The 19,327-nt window shown below is 44.2% G+C and overlaps 1 protein-coding gene across 6 annotated transcripts in view; it reads left to right on the forward strand.

Annotated features, from left to right (window-relative positions):
* Positions 1–19,327, forward strand: part of LEF1 (lymphoid enhancer binding factor 1) — a 70,668-nt gene that overhangs the window by 37,427 nt on the left and 13,914 nt on the right. For 4 of the 6 annotated variants that reach the window (XM_055704221.1, XM_055704226.1, XM_055704233.1 and 1 more), the window contains 6 exons: positions 3,794–3,926; positions 7,984–8,074; positions 10,332–10,415; positions 12,304–12,426; positions 13,155–13,317; positions 15,923–16,030. In XM_055704221.1, the coding sequence (XP_055560196.1) occupies positions 3,794–3,926; positions 7,984–8,074; positions 10,332–10,415; positions 12,304–12,426; positions 13,155–13,317; positions 15,923–16,030 (702 nt within the window). The remainder of the gene's footprint in view (positions 1–3,793; positions 3,927–7,983; positions 8,075–10,331; positions 10,416–12,303; positions 12,427–13,154; positions 13,318–15,922; positions 16,031–19,327) is intronic. The other 2 variants (XM_055704237.1, XM_055704245.1) reach the window with 1 other exon arrangement.

The raw sequence follows: 19,327 nt of genomic DNA on the forward strand, positions 1-19,327 counted from the left end.
TAATTGTTTATTTTTTTTCCAAATTGCAGATCTTGAGTGAGGCTATATATTCAGTTTCCTTTACTTTACAGGTTGTGTGAAGAAGCTTGGGCCCAGAGTTTAATGCAGGTGACTAAACTGATGTGATGTGGTAGTACACTATGTATGCTACGTCAGAGCCATGTTAAGAACCATTTCAACAAACATCCAACTTCTTCAGATTGTCTTGGAAATGAGAATTGCATCCTCATCTGCTTTATTGTTTCTAGGTGCTATTTAGGTACCAGCTTAGATCAAATTATGTTTTGGTGGGTGGGTAAGCATCGTTTCTGTACTGAAATATTGAAGAACCTCCTGTAGGACGATGGGTAATTATGTAATTGTCTCGTTGAAGGTGTGTGGACTGATTGGGTTTTGCAGGAGAAGATTTTAAGGTTGTGTTGAGGAGAAAAGGTGCTCTCCAAACCGTGCCTATATGAGATGTAAATGTCACCGGTGTGCCGCGGAGAGCTGTGGCGGTTGCTGGCTGAGTTGGCAGTGCTGAGTCACGGGGGACAGAGTTCCCCCTGCATGGACGTCATGTTGACCCAGGGCGGCGGTCACTGTGTCCAGGTCTCTGTCAGTCACTCCAGTGTTTCTGCAGCTGTATGCACCATCTTCTGAGGATTTGGGGAGGGAAATGCAGGAAGGATGCCCTGGTTTTGGGAGGAGGAGGAAGCCTATGGGCAAAGACACTGGGCTGCGGTAGGAGGAGTCTAATCAGCGCTGTCTGGTACCTCAGCATGAGATAGGACTTCGGCCATGTCCTGCAGCCCTGAAAAGCCTTTGGAGCTGTAATGCCTGCTGCGAGCAGTACACAGTGGAAGGGGCTTCAGCATCGTCTCCCGTCCAGATACCCCCAGGCAAAGGGTGCAGGCCAGCATCTGTGGAACTGGCTGGAGTGTGTGGGGCCGGTCTGCTCCTCCACTCATCCCAGCCTGGGGTTGGGAAGATTGCGAGGGCGGTGAGAGGGGCATCCAGCTCTGCATATGAGATCTTGGTCTCCTGCCCTGAACCTGCTCTGGGAGGACAGCCCAGGTAACCCATCTGGGTCGACTTGTAGTGCAGGTGCCATAGCAGAACCTACTTGCTCCATAGGGCTTTTGGAAAATCTGCTATCAGGCTCAAAACTGTATTTTGTGTGTGGTTTCTCCCTGTCAGTCCCTGTGGTTACCTTGGTGGTGGGGCTGTAGGGGATGGGAAGGCACAACTTGTGCCCACCAAGCCCCTGTCTAGTGGCACGCCTGGGTGCCCAGCAGGATTTAGAAGCCAGAGCTCCATAAGCCCTCCCAAAGCAGTGTTAGGGAGGTCTCAGCCAGGCCCGAGAGCATTATTATTATTAATTGTTTTATTATTATCATTATAATTATGCTCATTATTATTATTTATTGTTACTGTTTCTTCTTTTTTTTTTTTTTTTTCTTTTTTTTTTTTCAGTTTCTGGCTCTGCAGACCCCCAAATGCTCTTAATGGAGATACAGCCCGTTTATATGTTAATTTTAAGCCTGCTGACAAGCGGTTTGCTTTTCTCATGACTTCTCAAGGTTCCGTCGCCCATTGAAAGCTGCTGCTGTGGGCTTAGGGGATAAGGTGCCGAGAACTAGAAAATAAAATAAAATCTGCAGGGTGCTGGAGAGTGAGGGGGCACAGGGGCTGGCTTTCTTGAGGTACAAATGAGTGATTTCTGAAAGCAAGTAACCCTGATACCAGGGGTGTGCATGACAATTACACTCAGTATAATACAAAATGTTAATTACTAAATTTTGAGAAATTAATGCTGATTAGCAGCTCTGTGTGTGACCTAAATACATTTATTGCTTGATCTTTATTCATAATATACAGTTTATTGTTGATAAAGCAATTGCTGAATGGTGGGCTGGCCCACAAGTCTCGTGGCTAAAGACTGAGGCCCGATTTGTAAGTCATCTGAAATTTGTTGGCATCTGTTTTTTGTTTAATTTATACAGCCAGGGAAGATGAATAGCAGTTTGAGCTATCCCCTTTACAACCCAGCTCATAGATATTATTGAGAATTCATATTGCTTTTATTATTTGGTCACAAAAATGGACCTAATGCTTGTTGGCTTTAAAACACCTACTAGCGCTGCTTTCTCTCTCCATCTTGCAAAATATAAGACAAGGCCGAAGCTTAAATTAAAATCCTCAGGTTCTTATCTCTTTCCCACAGGAAAGCAAATCTGTGTTGAAAACCGTAAAATTAAGAGGAGAGCAAGGATAGCATAATTTAGCAAAAATTCATGGCACCAGATTCTGAGCTATATGACTGGAGGGATAGGTCAGACATTAAGAAGATACTGCCTACTAATGCAAGTTCCTTAAGGTGGTGCTCTGGAAACAAGGCAAGCAGAAAATGCTGCACTGGTTCCCGTTTGCTCCCTTTCCTCCACTCCTACCGGCCTTAACAATAAATTGAGTTGTCCATTCAATAACCCTTCTGCTTCCAGAAGCCCAGAGAAATCCTGAGTTTGTACTTGGAGTATTGTCCTAACGTGTTTGTGCTGGGATTTCAATAGTGAACTCAAAGAAAATTAATTTCATTGAACTCCTTTTTTTTATTTATTTTATTTTTTTCTTAGTTCCTTATATTTGGCAGACTTTCCTTGCTGAGTTTTATCGGTATTTCTGTCTGAAGGACAGTTAATGTTTTGCCTTATTTTTTTAAAAAAAATTATTAAAATCCTGTTTGCACCATAAGTATTTTTGCTAAGGGGCAGGGTATCGTGGTGGGATACAAATGAGGAGTGCCTGTTACACGCTGGCATCATTGCTACAGCTCGTCCTGCCACGGGAAGAGCAGCTTGTGTTTCAACCAGCATTTTGTCAGGGCAGATGAATCCCATTGTCTTGCAGCCTTGATCCACGAGTGTGATTTTGGGGGGTGTCCTGCCATCATGCTGAGTGTCCCCTCCCTCCCCTGTGCCTCAGCAGGAAGCCTGATGAGAAGCGTGCATCTTGTCCTGCATGGGCATTGCCTTACAGCACCCATTTTGGGATCCTCTCGGGTATTTATAAGCACTTTGATTTCAGGCCACTGCCAACTGCTTATATGTCAAATTAGGCTTTTAAGGGTGTTTTTCAGTTGCGTACTACACAAATAACGAGATTTCAACCAGAGTTTGTAAAATTGCAAGGGAAAAAACCCACCATTCCTTGTGGCAATGGAGGGGTGGGGAGGCACAGCCTGTCCCCACCACTGCAACGCCACAGCCATGCAGGAGAGCAATGGAGAGGAAGACTGAACTCAGTGAAAGTTGTGATGTTCTTAAGGCTGGAGATGTGGCAAACATACACTTTAAACCTTTTTTTTTTTTTTTTTTAATTCTATCCTGTAACTGAAGGGTTTCTTCAGCGTTGCTGCTGGCTCTGCCATACTTTGGATACAGCCCTTGGTGCGCAGTGCCTGCCAGCCCGGTGTGGTGGCGGTCCTGCCCTTCAGCCTTTCCAGCCACTGCTTTTCTGGCCCCATCTCTGTATTTCCCAGATGCCTTTCCTCCTATTCCTGTCCCCCACTCATTTCCTCAACGCCCACATCCCTCCTCAGGCATCAGTGATTCAAGGATGCCAATTCTGGCAGAAAACCTGGTTGCCATCCACCAGGCCCAATGTCATGTCTGTCTATCTGTTCCTCTCCCTTCGGTAGTGCAAATATGTAAAAATTGCATTTCGGAAATGTTGGGGGTTTTAGATTTTTTTTTTTTAAATGCAGAAGCCCCACCTTGCTAACACTTATTTTATTTTTTTTCTTCTCTTGCAGTCAAACAAGGTGCCAGTGGTACAGCCTTCTCATGCGGTTCACCCCCTCACCCCCCTTATCACTTACAGCGATGAGCACTTTTCCCCAGGGTCGCACCCATCTCACATCCCCTCAGACGTCAACTCCAAGCAAGGTGAGCCCGTCCATCCCAGCATGGTGGGGATGCAGAGCAGTGCTGGTGCCCCCTGTGCTGCTGATAGAGCTTTATTTGTAATATTTTAGATTTAGAGGGTGGGTTCCAGGCATGCATGCCTGCTTTCAGAGATGGTCATTCTGCCATGATGCTGGTATTTAACTTGGCTGTTTAAATCCTCATGCTCTTTCTAATGTGATAATTTGGGCGTGCTTTACTCGTCAAAATCTTTTAAAATTTCAGTAAGCAGCAGCCAGTCCTCGCCATCCCCTGTGGGGCCCAAGGCTTGTAGCACACAGAAACAGCAATCATCCCTCACCTTCTCAAAACCAGGGGAAAAGTACTTCAGCAGTGGTGTTATTGAAACTTTTCCTTTCCCCCTTTTACTGAAAATTGTATTTTATGTCCTTGTATCCTGGCTGTCTGAATTCTTCCATATGTCAGTTGGCATAACAGAAGCATAGCCCATAAAATACAGTTTTGAGCCTGTGCAAGTTAAGGCTTTGCAAACATGACATTTTGTTTAACCTTCTCGTGCCGGCTGCCTTCTGCAGAATGCATAGTTTTAGATGTCTGAGTCATGGGGGTCAGTTTTCTCTGCACCCCTAGGACTCCTTCAAACAAAAGCAGCCCCCCAGATCCTCATCTGGGAACATCACACCAGCACCCTCCTGGTCAGTCTGCGGGCTGCCAGGGAAGAGGGAACAACCTGTGAGGTGCTGAGCCCAGCCTGTGCCGAGAGTACTTGACCAGTGCCCCAGCAAAGCTGGGGGTTTCCTGGGGAGGGTGTGCTTGGTTGCATTGAAATGCAGGAGCTGGGGGGGATGTGATGGTGGTTGGGGTGGTGCAAGGGGAGGACTGACCCTGGCCGGCACAGGTCTGAGCCTGGGTTTGTGTAAGTGCCTGAGAAGGAGAAGCCTGCATGGGAGAGCTGGTGACGACGAGGGAAGCAGAGGGAGCAGAGGGTGTACAAAGGCGTTCACTGTAGTCAGGACATCTGTGTGTGGTCGTGAAGTCTGTCTGTGCTGGGGCTGGTCCTGGAGGGTGCCTTTCCCTGCTGTTTTCTGCCCTCGCATGTCCCACCATGTGGTGTGACACCTAATTGACAAGATCGTGAAACTCTGCTTTACCTGGGCACACATCCATGGGCACAGTTGTCCCATTTATCTGGAGAGGTGTCTAGCCACCATCGTTCAGGGAGAGAGACCTTTCTTAGTTCTGACTTGCCCTGAATGCCTAGATTTTTTTTTGGCCTTGCTACACAGATAATAACATGGGCTACATCCAGAAAATTCCATGGCCCTGTGGCTCTGTGTGGTTTTTTGCTCTTTGCTGATTAGTTGGTTGTTGTTTTTTTTTAGGGAGGGGGAATACAAAAAGCACTCTGCCTGGAAAGCCTGGCCTGTAAATACAGGTATAATATCTTTTTCAGAGTTGGAAGAAGCAAATGGAGACCTCCTGTCCTCATTTGTCTTCCTCCTTTGCATCAGTGCCCAGGAGAAGGATATTCACATTCATTCCTTGAAATCCCAGTGGTGCCACCAGTTAGAGAATGGGGTTTCCACTTCTTGTGCAAGCTGGCTGCAACGGCTGGGGCACACCCTGCTGCTGCAGTTCATGACCTTAAGTGAAAACCTCTTGCCGCATGATAGGTTTGCCCTCCTGCACTCCTTCTTTGCCTTTACCCCTAGGTTATTTTTGTATTCCTGTCCTGCAGACCCAAACCAAACATCTAGTTTGTTGTTTCTGCTGCCCATTGTCCCTTCTGCCTTTTCTCGCCCCCTCTCCTGTCCAGCCCCAGTGCATCCCACCACTCACATCGCCATCTCCAAGCACTAGCCTGGCCAGGGGCTCTGCCAGGGGGCAACCAGGGGCATCTCTGGTGCAGAGCTCATGTCCCCCCCGTGTTCCTGAAAGGGCTCTCGATCTCTTTGCTTAGTGTCTGGTGAAGATGGGGATGGATAATACAGACTTCTGGTTTTGGCTGTGACAGTCTCCTTTATGTGTGTGGTCTTTCTATACTCCCTGTTTCGGTGCCGCTGGCATGTGGGAGCAGCCCCAGTGAAGTGGCCCATGCAGTTGCTGTGAAGAGAGGATTTATTTTTTTTTTCCATCAAGTCCTCTGCCAAACGCCTCCAACCATTGTTTCTGTCCTTGCCTCCCACCGTGGATTTGGAACAAGGCACTGCCCTGGCACCCCAGCCCTGATGCCAGGGCCAAGGTGCCCTCCTCCCACCAAAATCCCCCGACAGGGGTGTCCACAGCAGCTTGCCTGCAGTGCTGCGTCTTGCACCCCAGGCACTTTGGGAAGGAGACACAATCACCACCTTGATAAAGTCAGTCACTTCCTCTCCTTTGTTTTTTTTTCTTCTCTTTCTTTCTTTCCTTCCCTTAACCCTCTCAGGAGCAAGAACTTGCTTTGGAGAGCACTGGCTGTATGGTAGCTGTGCGTGTTCCTGCTGGCCATTAGGTGTCTAGTAGCCCCCCATCAGGGTCCAGAAGCTTTGGACTAGTGATAACCACTGTGCATTAGTGCAGGGACAGCAGCGTTGTCTCTGTTGGTCAGAAATGCAGATTTTGTGGAAGGAGTGGCCCGGTTCCTTGTGCAGAACTTGGTCTGGCAGGGGCAAGGTCGTGCTGTCACTCCCAGGAGCATCAACCATCACCAGAGATGAGAGAGATGAGATGCTGGGCTTGTTTTTCACCTTTGGTTGGTTGTTGTTTTGTTTTGTTTTTTTTTTTCCAGCTGCTCTGGAAGAGCATTCCCTCTCACATTAAAACCCTGGGGTATATAAAGTGTTCCCTCTCTTGTCAGCCACCAGCTGTTTTACACCTTTGAAAAGACAACTAGCCAGAAATTTGATCCTCACTCAGATTGCGGTCCCAAGTCTGAGAATTTACCTTTTTTGAGACAGTAACACCACCAGTATTGTTGTCTGTCTTTTCCTGTACATAGTCCTGAAAGATGTTCTTCAAATCTTGTAATTAAATTCAGTAGATTAAAATACAAACTGGGGGGGCAGGGGGGATAAATCACTGGCATCAATCTATAAACCACGTCTCAAGGTAGCGCACACATTCAGTCTTGGACCTTTGGAGCGTCACCACATAAATATTTAATACCCCTTTAAAGGAGCTGATTTAACATGTGAAGTAGACTTAACAATTCCTTCTGCTTCAGCCCCCTCTTCCCCAAACACATTTAAATAAACCGATGTCTTTGTGGCCTCTGCAACCATAATTCCATGTCTCCTGGGGGCACAAGGTTTAGGTGAAGAATGGAGACCACAGACCCTTTTGGGACGAGGATTAGCTTTAATCTTGAGGTGATTCTTGCAGTTGTAGGACTCTGTGTTCTGGGGAATGTGAGCTGATGGATCATTCCTGATGGGGCTCTTATTTTTCCATGAAATACTACCATGCAAAACAGATTGACCTTGGAGCCCACAGGAGTCAACTTGATGAAGAGCTTAGTTGGAGCTGGAGTGACAATTGGAAGCCAAATGAATCATATCAAGTGTGACCAATACAGGCCTGAAAATTATTCTTAATTAACCACTGATCCTCTGTGGTAGCAAGTTTCCAAAATCTGTGAATCCATAAGGGAGCCCATGAAAATGTACGAGTAGCAATTTACCTAATCTAATAGCTCTACTGTAGTGCCTCTTTGACAACGCCTTATTTTCCTCTTGTTTCATGCAGTGTTAGAAGAGGTCCTTAGGATTTGATCGGGTTTGGTGAAACCATTGAGAGGACAGTATTGCCTAACGCGCTTTACAGAAGATCTAAACTTGCAGGGGTCCTTACCTGTACAGTTATGTGCTCCTTCCACTTTGTTTTTTCCAGTATTTCCCTTTGAATTGCAATATCATGTGCAATTTATCATTTATAAAGGTGGCATGGGTAGCCTTTTGCTTTTAATGCTAACCAAGAAGGTGGTTATTTCTTATCCAGAACACTAATTCCATTGTAGCATTGGCTGTGTTAGCTGTGAACTGTAGCTCACGTGTAGTATTTTGAGGGGGAAAGTCATTCATTCTTCTGTGCTCTTTAACAGGCATGTCCAGGCATCCTCCAGCTCCTGATCTCCCTACCTTCTATCCCTTGTCTCCAGGGGGGGTTGGACAGATAACACCACCTCTTGGCTGGTAAGATCTTTTAGCTTCTTTTCAGACAAAGGTGCATGTTCACGCCATTCACTGTTGTTGAATCAATTGCAGCATTTACAAAGTAAGAATGTGGCTGCAGTAAGAAATTACTATGTTATTTTAGCTGAAAAGATCAAAAAATGGCGATCTTGGAAATGAATTGAATCTGGTTTTTGAACACTTACAGAAATTGAAGTGTGCAGATTTCACTTTGAAGTCTATATATTTCTTATGGCTCAGATTTGTGGCTCTTGGCATTCGGAAAGATAGCAGAAAACAGTTCTCAAGGAATTAAATGTAAATTTTTAATAAACAAGATTGCAATTACTAAGGGGAGGGGAGGTAAGAAGGAACTTTGAAGTGTGTGTGTGGGGAGAAATCTTGAAACTGCACCCAAATGGAGAACAAACTTTCGTAGTCTGCTGCTTTTTAGCTTCTGTATGGAGAGAAGCCTCTGCCATTGGGAGATTTCACTGCTCTAGCTAATACTGGCACTCTCAGGATCTCTCTCCGCCACTCAGAGTGTCATTTTCCTCTTGGAGGAAACACGTGGTATTTTCAGAGTAATCAATTCAGCAGGATGCTTCATATCTGCTTGGGGTAGATAGGTACTTGCCCTCAGCTCTGTCGGAGAAAGAAATAAGAAAACTCAGCAACAATTTCAGTACTTTACAGTTTGTATCTTGACTAGTCTGTGCCCATGCAATAAGCGATGCAGATTTTTTGGGGTTTTGGTTTTTTTTTTTAATGTGTCTATGGGAGGGAGACATGATCCAGATGACAGCAGGCAGAGAAAGTAGAGAGCAGAAGATTGTGAAACGCTGTATTGCTGGCAAGTCTTTCAGGAAGTGTCACATACCTTTTTGGAACAAATGATTATCAGATACCAAGCTAAAATATGGAAGTATCTGACTCTCTATTTTTATATTATTACCCCCTGCCCCCATTTATTGCATTTATTGGGCTGACTTCACCACCACCAGGCAGTTCCTGGCATGCATTTTCCAGATGTGGTTAATCATTTCTTCTGAATGGTTTCTAGATGCAGAGGCTGGGGGGGAAGGAAGAGCAAAAAAAAAGAAAGGGAGAGACTAGATCTGGTCTTAAAAGGCTTGGGGATGTGTTCAGTGGCACTCACCAACAGTGGGACATGCCCAGCCATCCCTTATGCTATCATCCAGCTGCCTTCTGTGCAGTAGCGCTGCTGAGACTTCCTCCACCTCCCCGCCCCAAGCACTGCTGATTTCCAGTAACATACACCAGGTGTGAAACCTCTATCCTGAACCTTACGAACACCAATATCCCTTTTTTCACCCCTCTGAAAGCTGATCTGTCAGTCAGTCAGTCAGTGAATAGGCTTGATGCATGTGGTGGTCTTTCTGGGCTGGTTCAGGTATTGGGGCAGAACCGGTATTTGTTTGCGTTACCGTAGCGTGCTACTTCAGGGTGTTCATCATAGTTGCAACCTGAACCGTTGGTAACTGAAAGTAACCAAAATGTAATCATGATGATTAAAAACTAGAGTTCAAATGACAGGCTGCTAACAAAATACTCTGTATCTATGGGAGTATAAAGGAGGTAAGAATTTCACCCAAGCTTCTTTTACTGGATTGCAAAGTTTGATCTTTAAGTATAGTTAAGATGGCCTTGTGTTTCTGTGGGCTTTTAGGTGGCTGTGGTTTGGGGTTTTTTTATCAAATAAACTTCTACTTTTTTAGAAAAGCTGGCCACTTGTATCTCACTATAGAAGATGCAAATGGAAAGAGTCCGTCCTAAGCTTTCAAAGATTTAATAAAACCGTTCAAAAGGTTTTCTAGCTTAATAATTCACAATCTGGTTTTGTGCTGATCTACGATAGAACTATTTGGAATAAGATGCCTCTTTCCTAAGAGCTGGTTAACCAAATCTGATACCAGTGCTTTTGAAACTAGGTGAGAGTGGGACAGAGATGGAGGAGTGTGCATGTGTGTGTGTGTGTGTGCGCACGTGCGTGCACATGTGCTCTGGGGGAGGAAGGCTGTTTGTTTTGGCTTTTCTCCTGGGTGTAGAGCCAGATTGGGAATCTTTAATAGCAAGGGAGAAAGCCCAAAGTGTTCAAGTATTTGTTAGTTTTTAATACAGCAGAACTCTTGAAAGTTTTACCTGTTACTATTTATTTGTGACTAGTACTGAGTTCCCATCAAGTGCTTGTAACTCTAGAGTAACTATTGAATACCGTATCATATGATTGATGGGTTCCTTTCTTCTGTGACCTCAGGCAAGGTCAGCCTGTATATCCCATCTCGAGTGGATTCAGGCAGCCCTATCCATCCTCACTCTCAGTCGACCCTTCCATGTCCAGGTAGGTGTAGGAGGTGAATGACTGACTGGGGAGTAACTGTTGGCATTAGAGGGCAAGTTGGTCTTCTGCTTGCATCTTGGTCTGCCTTTGCTTGCTTTTCAGTCAGCTAAAACCTTATGCATACATTTTTATTTAACTTATTTGTGTATATACAGTTTGCCTGGATCCCACACTGGTCTCATTCAGCATTTTCTTGGCAGTCTCTGGAGTATTGCAATTAGGAGCACCGGTGAATTGTCAACAATTAATTGAGCTGTTTCATCTGAAATGAGTCATTAGTTCATTTCTAGATGCAACGTATAGTGTGCATCCTTGGGTTTTGCTCATGCAAGTATGCAACCAGGTGGATTGTCACTGTAGTCTGTGTTCTCTAGTCCTAATTTCAAAGTCTTAGTAATTAGTCTTGAATCATTTAGGTATCACTCTGTGTGGAAACTTGCTCGCAAGTAGGTATTTTATAGCCCAGAGCCACTAATGGCAGGGGATGCCAGCACAGTGTATTTGTACTGGTGTGTGAATCAGGCACTGTGTCTTTATGTCTAAGTGCAAGCAAGCAATGCTAATTGAGACCTGGCCATGACACACTCCAGACCTCCTCTCCTCTGCTTTTGCACTCTAAAGACAGCTTCTGCATCCTGTGCTTTGTGTACACAAGGTTGCAATATACCATTCTTGGTTGGTGTTTTGTGTGACCTGTAGAAGACACATCCTCTTGCACGGGGATTTAAGACAGGCCACTTGATAAGTGGTGGGTCCTCTGGCTTCTATTTGTGTGGACTCCTTTGGATTATCACTGTCCCTTCACTTCTTTACAGGGGAATGATAAGCATGTGCCTGTCAGGGTGACTGCGAAGAAAACCCATTCTTTCTCCGTAACAAAATTACTTGATTTCGTTACAGGGCTTCATGTTTGCTTTATTTTGATGGCATGAAGGAGAAGGGCAAGGGGGCTAGGGAATGGAGAAAGGGGAGGCTGGATGCCGTTCCTTAACCAGCACTCATTCAGCAACCCTTTGGGGCGTGAGCTTGCTTTTCGTGTTAATGGTACTTCCTGCCAGTTCAAAATAAAGCATGCAGGTTTTCTGCTGTGCTTGAGCTTGCAATGCTCAGCACCTTCAAGATCTGTTTCAGCTATCCTTGGGGATGACCTGGGTTCATAGGGTTGGATGATTGAGTTAGTGGTACTTCGGTTTTCTTCTCCATTTTCCTTCTTGTACGAATGAAAGGAAGCTTTATTTGGAAGTCGCTCTCTCCACCCCCCCACCCCCACCCCTTCTTCCAGGATGCAGGATTTTTAAAATGTATTTTTATTTTAAGCATTTGAGGGAACGATAGTGAGTTCAGGTGAAGTGACGTTAAAATCTTTTAGCTTAAGTACCTTGAAAAGTAAGAGATTCCCTAGAGAGCCATCAGGGACTTCTTGAAAATACTCTTCTTCTTTTATTTTATTTGTTTCTGCATGGCAGTTCCCTCCTTTGCATTCGCTGGTGGTGGATAGTTTAAGAATGTTTCTATCTTGGTGTGAAAATACAGTTTTTGGTTAAGAAATGTGTATTTTTATTGCTAGTCAGTGCAATAGTACAACCATTAAACGTTTCTTGTTTGCATTGCTAAAACTGTTTGCCTGAAAGGTAATAAAAGAACTTCTTTACAACCAAAATGTTGACTGATTTTTTTGTGTGTTTGTTTTTCTTGAATAAATGGGCTACAATGCACAAATCTTAGCCAAATGGTTTTCATGCACTCTTAAAGAATTGTCTTCCATTGCAAGCTCTGTAGCATTTACATTCTTGTAGTGTTGACATTCCTGGGGCATCCCACTGCTGTCATATGTGTTTGATGCCTGTCTGCAATAGGGTTACAGACCTTCCTTTGTTTTCTCTTTTAGGTTTTCACATCACATGATTCCTGGTCCTCCAGGCCCTCACACAACTGGAATCCCTCACCCAGCTATTGTAACACCTCAAGTAAAACAAGAACATCCGCACAACGACAGTGAGCTAATGCATGTGTGAGTCTGCCTTTCTGCGCTAGCCCTTATTTTATAAAAGTTTGAGAACTAACTCTATCTGAAGAAGAGTCGAAGATGTTAAAATAAAAAAAGGTGCCTTTCATGAACTCTCTTGAATTTTAACTCTTCTCCTATAACTGAAATGGGAGATGTGGGGCACTATTTGGGAAGAATAATGAGACGTGAAGCCATTTTTCATTCCAGTCCAGCACTTGTTAGCTATCAGCAACAGTCATTTTGATTCAGACATAATCATGGACCTGTCTACCTGTGAATGTTGCTTGAGTGTGAACTCACAACCTTCTGCTGGAAAAGATCTTAACTGCAAAATTTACTAGTAAAAAGCAGCCTTTTGCCATACTAAGCAATAAGGCTTAAGAAAGAAGCGGATGAGGAGCTATCCTCCTGTCTGTAGCAGTGGTCTTTTAGGGTACTATGGGTAGCCTTTCAAAAAGAATTGAGAGAAGTGATCAGTTTGGTGTAGATTCACAGATCAAATGTTATTTGCTAGAGACTGTCAACCTGACATCCTCCCTGAGTGTTAAATTAAGTCAGTTCTCTGAAAAGATATGAAAGTGAATGGGACATGACCGCTGAAATTCTCATTCTTACTACTTAAGTGTTACTGTAACCACAGGTTGGTAATTTTCCATTGGTTTTTTTTTAGGCTGAAGGTAAATGGATGCTTTTTTTTTCCCCTCCTTTCCCTTTCCCCCACCACGTTTTAGGAAGCCTCAGCACGAACAGAGAAAAGAACAAGAGCCAAAAAGACCTCATATTAAGAAACCTCTGAATGCTTTCATGTTGTACATGAAAGAAATGAGAGCGAACGTTGTAGCAGAGTGTACTCTGAAAGAAAGCGCAGCTATCAACCAGATTCTTGGCAGAAGGGTATGTACAGGAGGGTGTGTGTGTACTCACGTGTGCTGCTAATTTGTGTTTCCTTTGAGTTGGGTGTGATGGCTGACTTTCTGCTTGAGGTGCTAACTAATGTGCAGCTATCAAATTAGCTATATAAGATAAAGCACGCAACTAAAAGCAGTATCTTCATTTTCCTTTTTCAGCATTAGCAACATCATCAAATTCGTGTCTGTTCCACTTGTGGTGTCAGCACCTCAGGCATGAAATATCCTCATTCACACATGGAAGTGCATTCAAATCACCTTCTGGGTCCTTCCATACACTGCCATCCATCAGAGCAGGAGGGAATCATTCAAAGATGAACACTGGACACCAGTAGAGGTGGAACTCAAAAGTGAATGTAATGTGGTCCAGTTGTAGAGTCATGTAGGCTGAGAGGCATCTGTGCAAGGTCATCTAGTCCAGCAGCTGCTCAAAGCAGGCCCAGTAACATCAGGTTGTTCAGGGGGTTGTTCAGTCAAGTTTTGAATGTCTCGGAAGTCACCAGCCAAGTACTGATGGTCCCCGAGCCTTGCTGAGGCCATTTCCTTCTGCAGCACTGTAGGCATATTTTGTTCTTTCCGTGCTCTGAAACAAAAAGAGATGCACACCAACCCAGAATGACAAACTTCATGTTCATGGTCAGTGTTGTTCTTCCAAGGGAAGGCAGCAGAGGTAGATGCTAATTTTGCCCTTGACTGTCCCAGAAATGAGAACAGGGGCAACTTTTGTATCAGTCAGAGTTTGAGTAGGGAGTATTCGAATCCCCCTTCTTGACCACTGACTAAGGCAGTATTGAGAGACACTGCAACTCTCTGGAAATCCTGTGCTTTTAAGTGGGAAATCAGTACATGACCGTAACTGCTCCTTCTCTGTTACAATCTGAAGACCCTCACCCCACCCAACCCTCTCAAACAGAGCATACATCTGTTGGTACTTGTCCTGGTTCCTGGTTCCTGCAGCCTTCTGCCTTGTCTCTGATGTTCTTGTTACCTTCTCTCTAAGGACATCTCAGTGCTTGCCTTTTCCATTCTTTCATCCAGGTCTCTAGGATCGTTTTTTCATTCTCACTCCCTCAGTAATCGATCTCAGTTGCTTAGTATGTCACCCCTGTTTTCTTGGCTTGAATGAGGGCAGTGGCTTGCTTATCTCTGTTTTGGTAATGAATCAAGCCTCAGTGCCTCTTACCTGCTTTTTCCACATCTTGGAGTCTTCCTTTCAAGTTACTGTTCTCTGTGAAAGTACCTCAAATTTCATTTTTACTGTGGTACAAACCATGTCTAAGTTATCCAGTATAATTGCTTGGAGATTAATTATTGTCAAATGTTTTGTCTTCAGTCCTCCTGGTCACTGTTTACTATACCCTGTGTCACTCTGTAACAAGAACTACCTCTGTTTTCAAGAGCTAACGCTTCGCACGCTGCTGGGCTCTGTGATGCCACTGCATAACGTTCACTGCCTTCCAGTTTTGGAATGCACGTGTGGAGTCTGAAAATTGCAAATAGGCTGAACTGCTGTGTTCTCAGTAACACATCGAACTTGCCAAGTCCAGACAGACAAGTGCTTTAGTTCACGTCTTCTGACATGTAACAAACCGACATATTAAATCAAACAAACGTGATCTGATCTGAAATCCTAGTTCTGTAAATTATTCTTGCATGAGTCTCTTAATGATTTCATGTGGCTTTTTTTTTAATAAGTTCTCCCCCCCATGCATATTGGCAGAGTCAAACAAGAAGATGCATCTAATGCTGCAGCAGTGGAATCTGATTCAAAACAAAAGGCATGTACTCTTCTTGGTTCAGGTCTACGATAGGTGTTTCAACAAGACCAAAATGATTAGATACTGATGTAGCTGGTGCCTTTTCAAATGTGCAGATGTGAAGGGTTTTTTTTCGTTTCAGGTTGTGTTGTTGTTTTTTTTTTTAACTACGTAAAAGCAGTAAGTTTATCCCTACTTGACTACACAGGTCAACTCATGTAATTTGGAAGACTACAGTTCTGTGGTTTCTGTCTCTTAGAAACTTTTTGCTGTTGCCATTTTCTTCTGTTGTAACAAAAAGAAATCAGAAAGCAGGTACCTTGAAGCTCAGTACTTAAGAAGTTGATCTTGGAACAGGAGCCTGCTGACACCCAGAAAGCCCTCTGCATCGGCATTGAAACCTGTGTGTAGATGCTGCTTAAAACCAAGGCAGCAAACCTTTCTGTGGTGGGGAGCTTGCTGCCCTTCAAAAGCAGCACAAAACCTTTCTGTTTTGTCAGGAGCTAAACGGTGGGGTTTTTTGTTGGATTGGGGATTTTGTGTTGGCTTTTTTTTTTTTTAAGTAGTGTGAGGAGAGCATGGTTCTGTGAGCAGGTTATTTGGTGAGCCCTGTTTCCATAAATGATTTTTGTCTTGCTCAAGGCACTTGGCAGTTGCAGAGCTGACGAATGCCTGAAAGCTGGTTAAAAAACACGGGTGCTTGTAATTGCTAATGAATTTCATTTTTGCAGTGGGGAAGGACTGAATCAAAGTCACAAGAACACTTGCTCGTGTCATCTGTTGCCTAGGTATGAGTTATGTCCTAGTCTAATGCTATGTTTATTTTGTTTGCAGTGGCATGCTCTCTCCCGTGAAGAACAAGCAAAATATTATGAACTAGCTCGTAAAGAAAGGCAGCTACACATGCAGCTTTATCCAGGCTGGTCTGCAAGAGACAACTATGTAAGTCACTCACTTGAAGGCTTTTTTTAAAAACTAACTTCCTTTACCTAACTTCTTTTTATTTTCTTCTTTTTAATTTGTGGAAAGTTTTGGATGGAGGGACAAACATAAAACATTAGCCTTATTTGTTTGTACTTCACTCATCCAGAAAACTTGAGATGTTCTTGTTGTAGTTGACATGCTGCTTATGGAAGTCACAGTTTTTCAGAGGAAAAGATGAAAACTGAGGTTTTTTCTAAGGCAATGACCCGTACTGTCTGAAAGCATATGTTTTACTGTACAGCTGTGATTTTTCCATAATCTTCTATTGGATCACTTGCTATCCAGAAATCTTCTTTAGACCTGAGCAAAAAAGGGATGTCTCTCTTGAAAGAGAACTGAAAGCCCAGGGGTCTTAATGCAGACTGAACTTTAGCTGAAAGTAATACAGAATGGTCCATCTCTGAAATAAGGCCTGCAAAATTTGTATAAGTAAACTTCCTGACAGATTCTGCTTTTATACCATTCAGTGAAGCTACTCAATTTTCTTAAAATTACTCTTACTTTATAATTAAATATCAAACAAGTGTTAATAGCACATTGTAAGCACAATGGCATAATTGTGCAGTGCAAGCTGTGCGATGAGGTGTCAGTTTAGTCATATGTTATGTTATGAAACTAACAAGCAGCATCCTGAAAGACTGATCCTAGTCTGAGATCTGGGGTCCCTTCTGTCCCCCCGTCAGCTGTGGCATTATTTACTGTGATAGGAGGTGTACATGCTATATCTGGCTCAGTTTTTCATCTGCATTAGGTGGACAGTCGTATTTTTCTACTTTGGTAATGTCTTGTGGACATCAAAGATTGAGGTACCTAAATACAGTGTTAACAGAAACTGTAGAAACTGGCACAGAAGGTATTGACACAGAAACTATGTGATTGTCTTTTGAAGCAAATGCCTTGGTCTCGCTGACAGCCATGCCCGGTTTTGTAAGCACAGATGCTACTGTAAGCCCTAGCAGCTTGTTTCTGCCTGTCTTACAGTCATCTTTTCTCGTAGATGAGTTGTCATGACCTTACGCAGATAGGGTTTATTTCCAGTAACCGGACCGTGTCAACAGAGCTGTCTTGAAATATACCTGGAAGCAAATAGGGCCTTAGTGATACGCTCCTGAAAATGATGGGATTTCGATTGTCTTGAACTTACTTGCTGGAAAATCAAACCACTTTGGAGCCTTGTCAGTTCATGCTTACTGGACGTCAGCCTTCAAGATTGTCCTGCGATGATTGCTCATGTTGACTTTGGGCACTTGACATGTTTTGCCCACAGCCTACTGCCATACAGCACATGCAGTGGACCTGCAGATTCTTAAAAGCCTTGATAGACATCGGGAGTGTGTAAGGTGGCATGTATGATTTCTTTCTTCAGTGTGCTTCCAACCTACATCCTGTATGGAAGTATAGCTGCGATGTACTCCAGTCCTGTATGTTACAAGGGAGAACTCTGGTAGCTTCCTCTCGCAGTCCTTCTCCCTGCCTTGCCAGGAGTGCACACGTTTGTTGCAGTGGAGGTGAGAAGGTGATCATAGTAGATGTATCAGTGAAACCTTTTCAGGTATATATAACCCCTTTTTTTTTTTTTTTTCTTTCTTTCTTTTTTCTCTTCATTTTTTTTAACTTGGATACAATTTCATTTTTTGACTGCTTATTTAGCACAGATATTACTTCAGTATTTTGAGAGTTGGAAGTGACTTCCATTTCATGTGGCTGAATTTCATAAAACAGTACAATTAAAAATATGTACTACTTGGTTTTAATTCTTCTATTTTAGTTTGCCTGGTTATGCAGGATTTCAGAAATGTCAAGAAAATGTTAAGCATTGCTATGCAACTATTGACAATATCTGTGTGCTTTTTTATTAATGACATCCAAAGCAGTTCTGCAAAGTTGTGTGGTAGTCATGAGAAGCACAGTGTCTTCATAATGTGGTGGTGTCTGTGTGTGCTGGAGTTGTCAGAAACTGCTTCATTTGGCAATGCTGACAATTAGTTTCCAGCCCAGCCTTTTCCTTCTGCTCCTCTGCTTCCGGTATCTCATAGATGGATCTCAGATCAGCTTTCAGAATGTTTTAGCACTTGAAGTCAGCCTGCCATAGAGAATAAACCATAGTTTTCCTCCTGTGATTTTTGCATGTTAACATCTGCGCTAATGCACTTTCCTCTGTAAAGAAGTATTGCCTCGGTGCCTAAAGCATATCACTGCGAGTTTCCAAGAGCCCTTGAAATCTGCTTTCCAACTTCTAGCCTTGGTCCCATCTTCGGGAGCTCGCTCACAAGGCATTGCCCAGCCCTGCTGTCAGCCTGAGTTGGGCAGACCCAGACTGTCAGCGGGCTGGAGACAAATTCATCTGCTGTAGCTTCAGTGTAGCCTGTATTTGGAGCCCTTGCTTGCTGTCCATCCGTGAGCACTGCGGTGGTTTGAGGTGGTTTCTCGCATCACTTGCTTTCCGTCCTGTCACCTTCAGAGCTAGCTTATGGCACGATGTGCCCCTCCACCTCAGCCCTTCCAGTCTGTGGCCACTGTGCGTGGCACGGTCTGTACCAGGACATGTGTTGGTGGCTGCCAGCTGTGTGTGTGGGGTGGCCCCTGGCTGCGGGCAGAAGGATGGACAGCAGGCTGCAGTCCCGCTTACAGCGTCTGCACCAAGGTTCGCCTTTGCTAGAGCTCATCTGTTAGAGCCTGTCCTGGCACCTTGAAGGCTTCTTTAAAATATAAACAGATATGCCTTTTTTTTTTTTTCCCCCCCCCAAACATACAAGAAAAAAAGTTTTGACTGACAATGTAGGACAATAAAGAGAAGTCATATGGAGGAATATCAAAGCAGTAATTAGGGCGATGCAAAATGACCGAGGTTTAAAATTGTGGGTATAAACTGACCTTTTGTTTCCTGAAAGACTGTGTGAATGAGGAGCTCTGGCCTTTTCCATAGATGGGGGTGCGGGAGAAGGTTGTGTGTGTGGGTTGGCGCAATGAGCCTGTGCTGGCATGCTGGTGCCAGTGTGGTGTCCAAGGCAGACAGCTGCCAGACGTCCTCTTCTGCCCTGCACCTTGGTCGCGTTAAGGGTGCTTTGCTGTACTGCAGCCTGCTATTTGCTTATTGTACAGCACGTTCTCCAGACCAGGCACAGCCATATGAGACTTGGCTTTTGTTAAGGTACCAGCGTTATCAGAACAGTTTTAGTTGGCTGGTGTGCACCCTGGGGGCAAGTCATGGTCATCCTGGGTACTTTCAACACCCTGTCTGCTGTTGCCATGTAT

Source organism: Falco cherrug, chromosome 1 (genome assembly GCF_023634085.1).
Source record: "Falco cherrug isolate bFalChe1 chromosome 1, bFalChe1.pri, whole genome shotgun sequence".
NCBI classification, from domain to species: Eukaryota; Metazoa; Chordata; class Aves; order Falconiformes; family Falconidae; genus Falco; species Falco cherrug.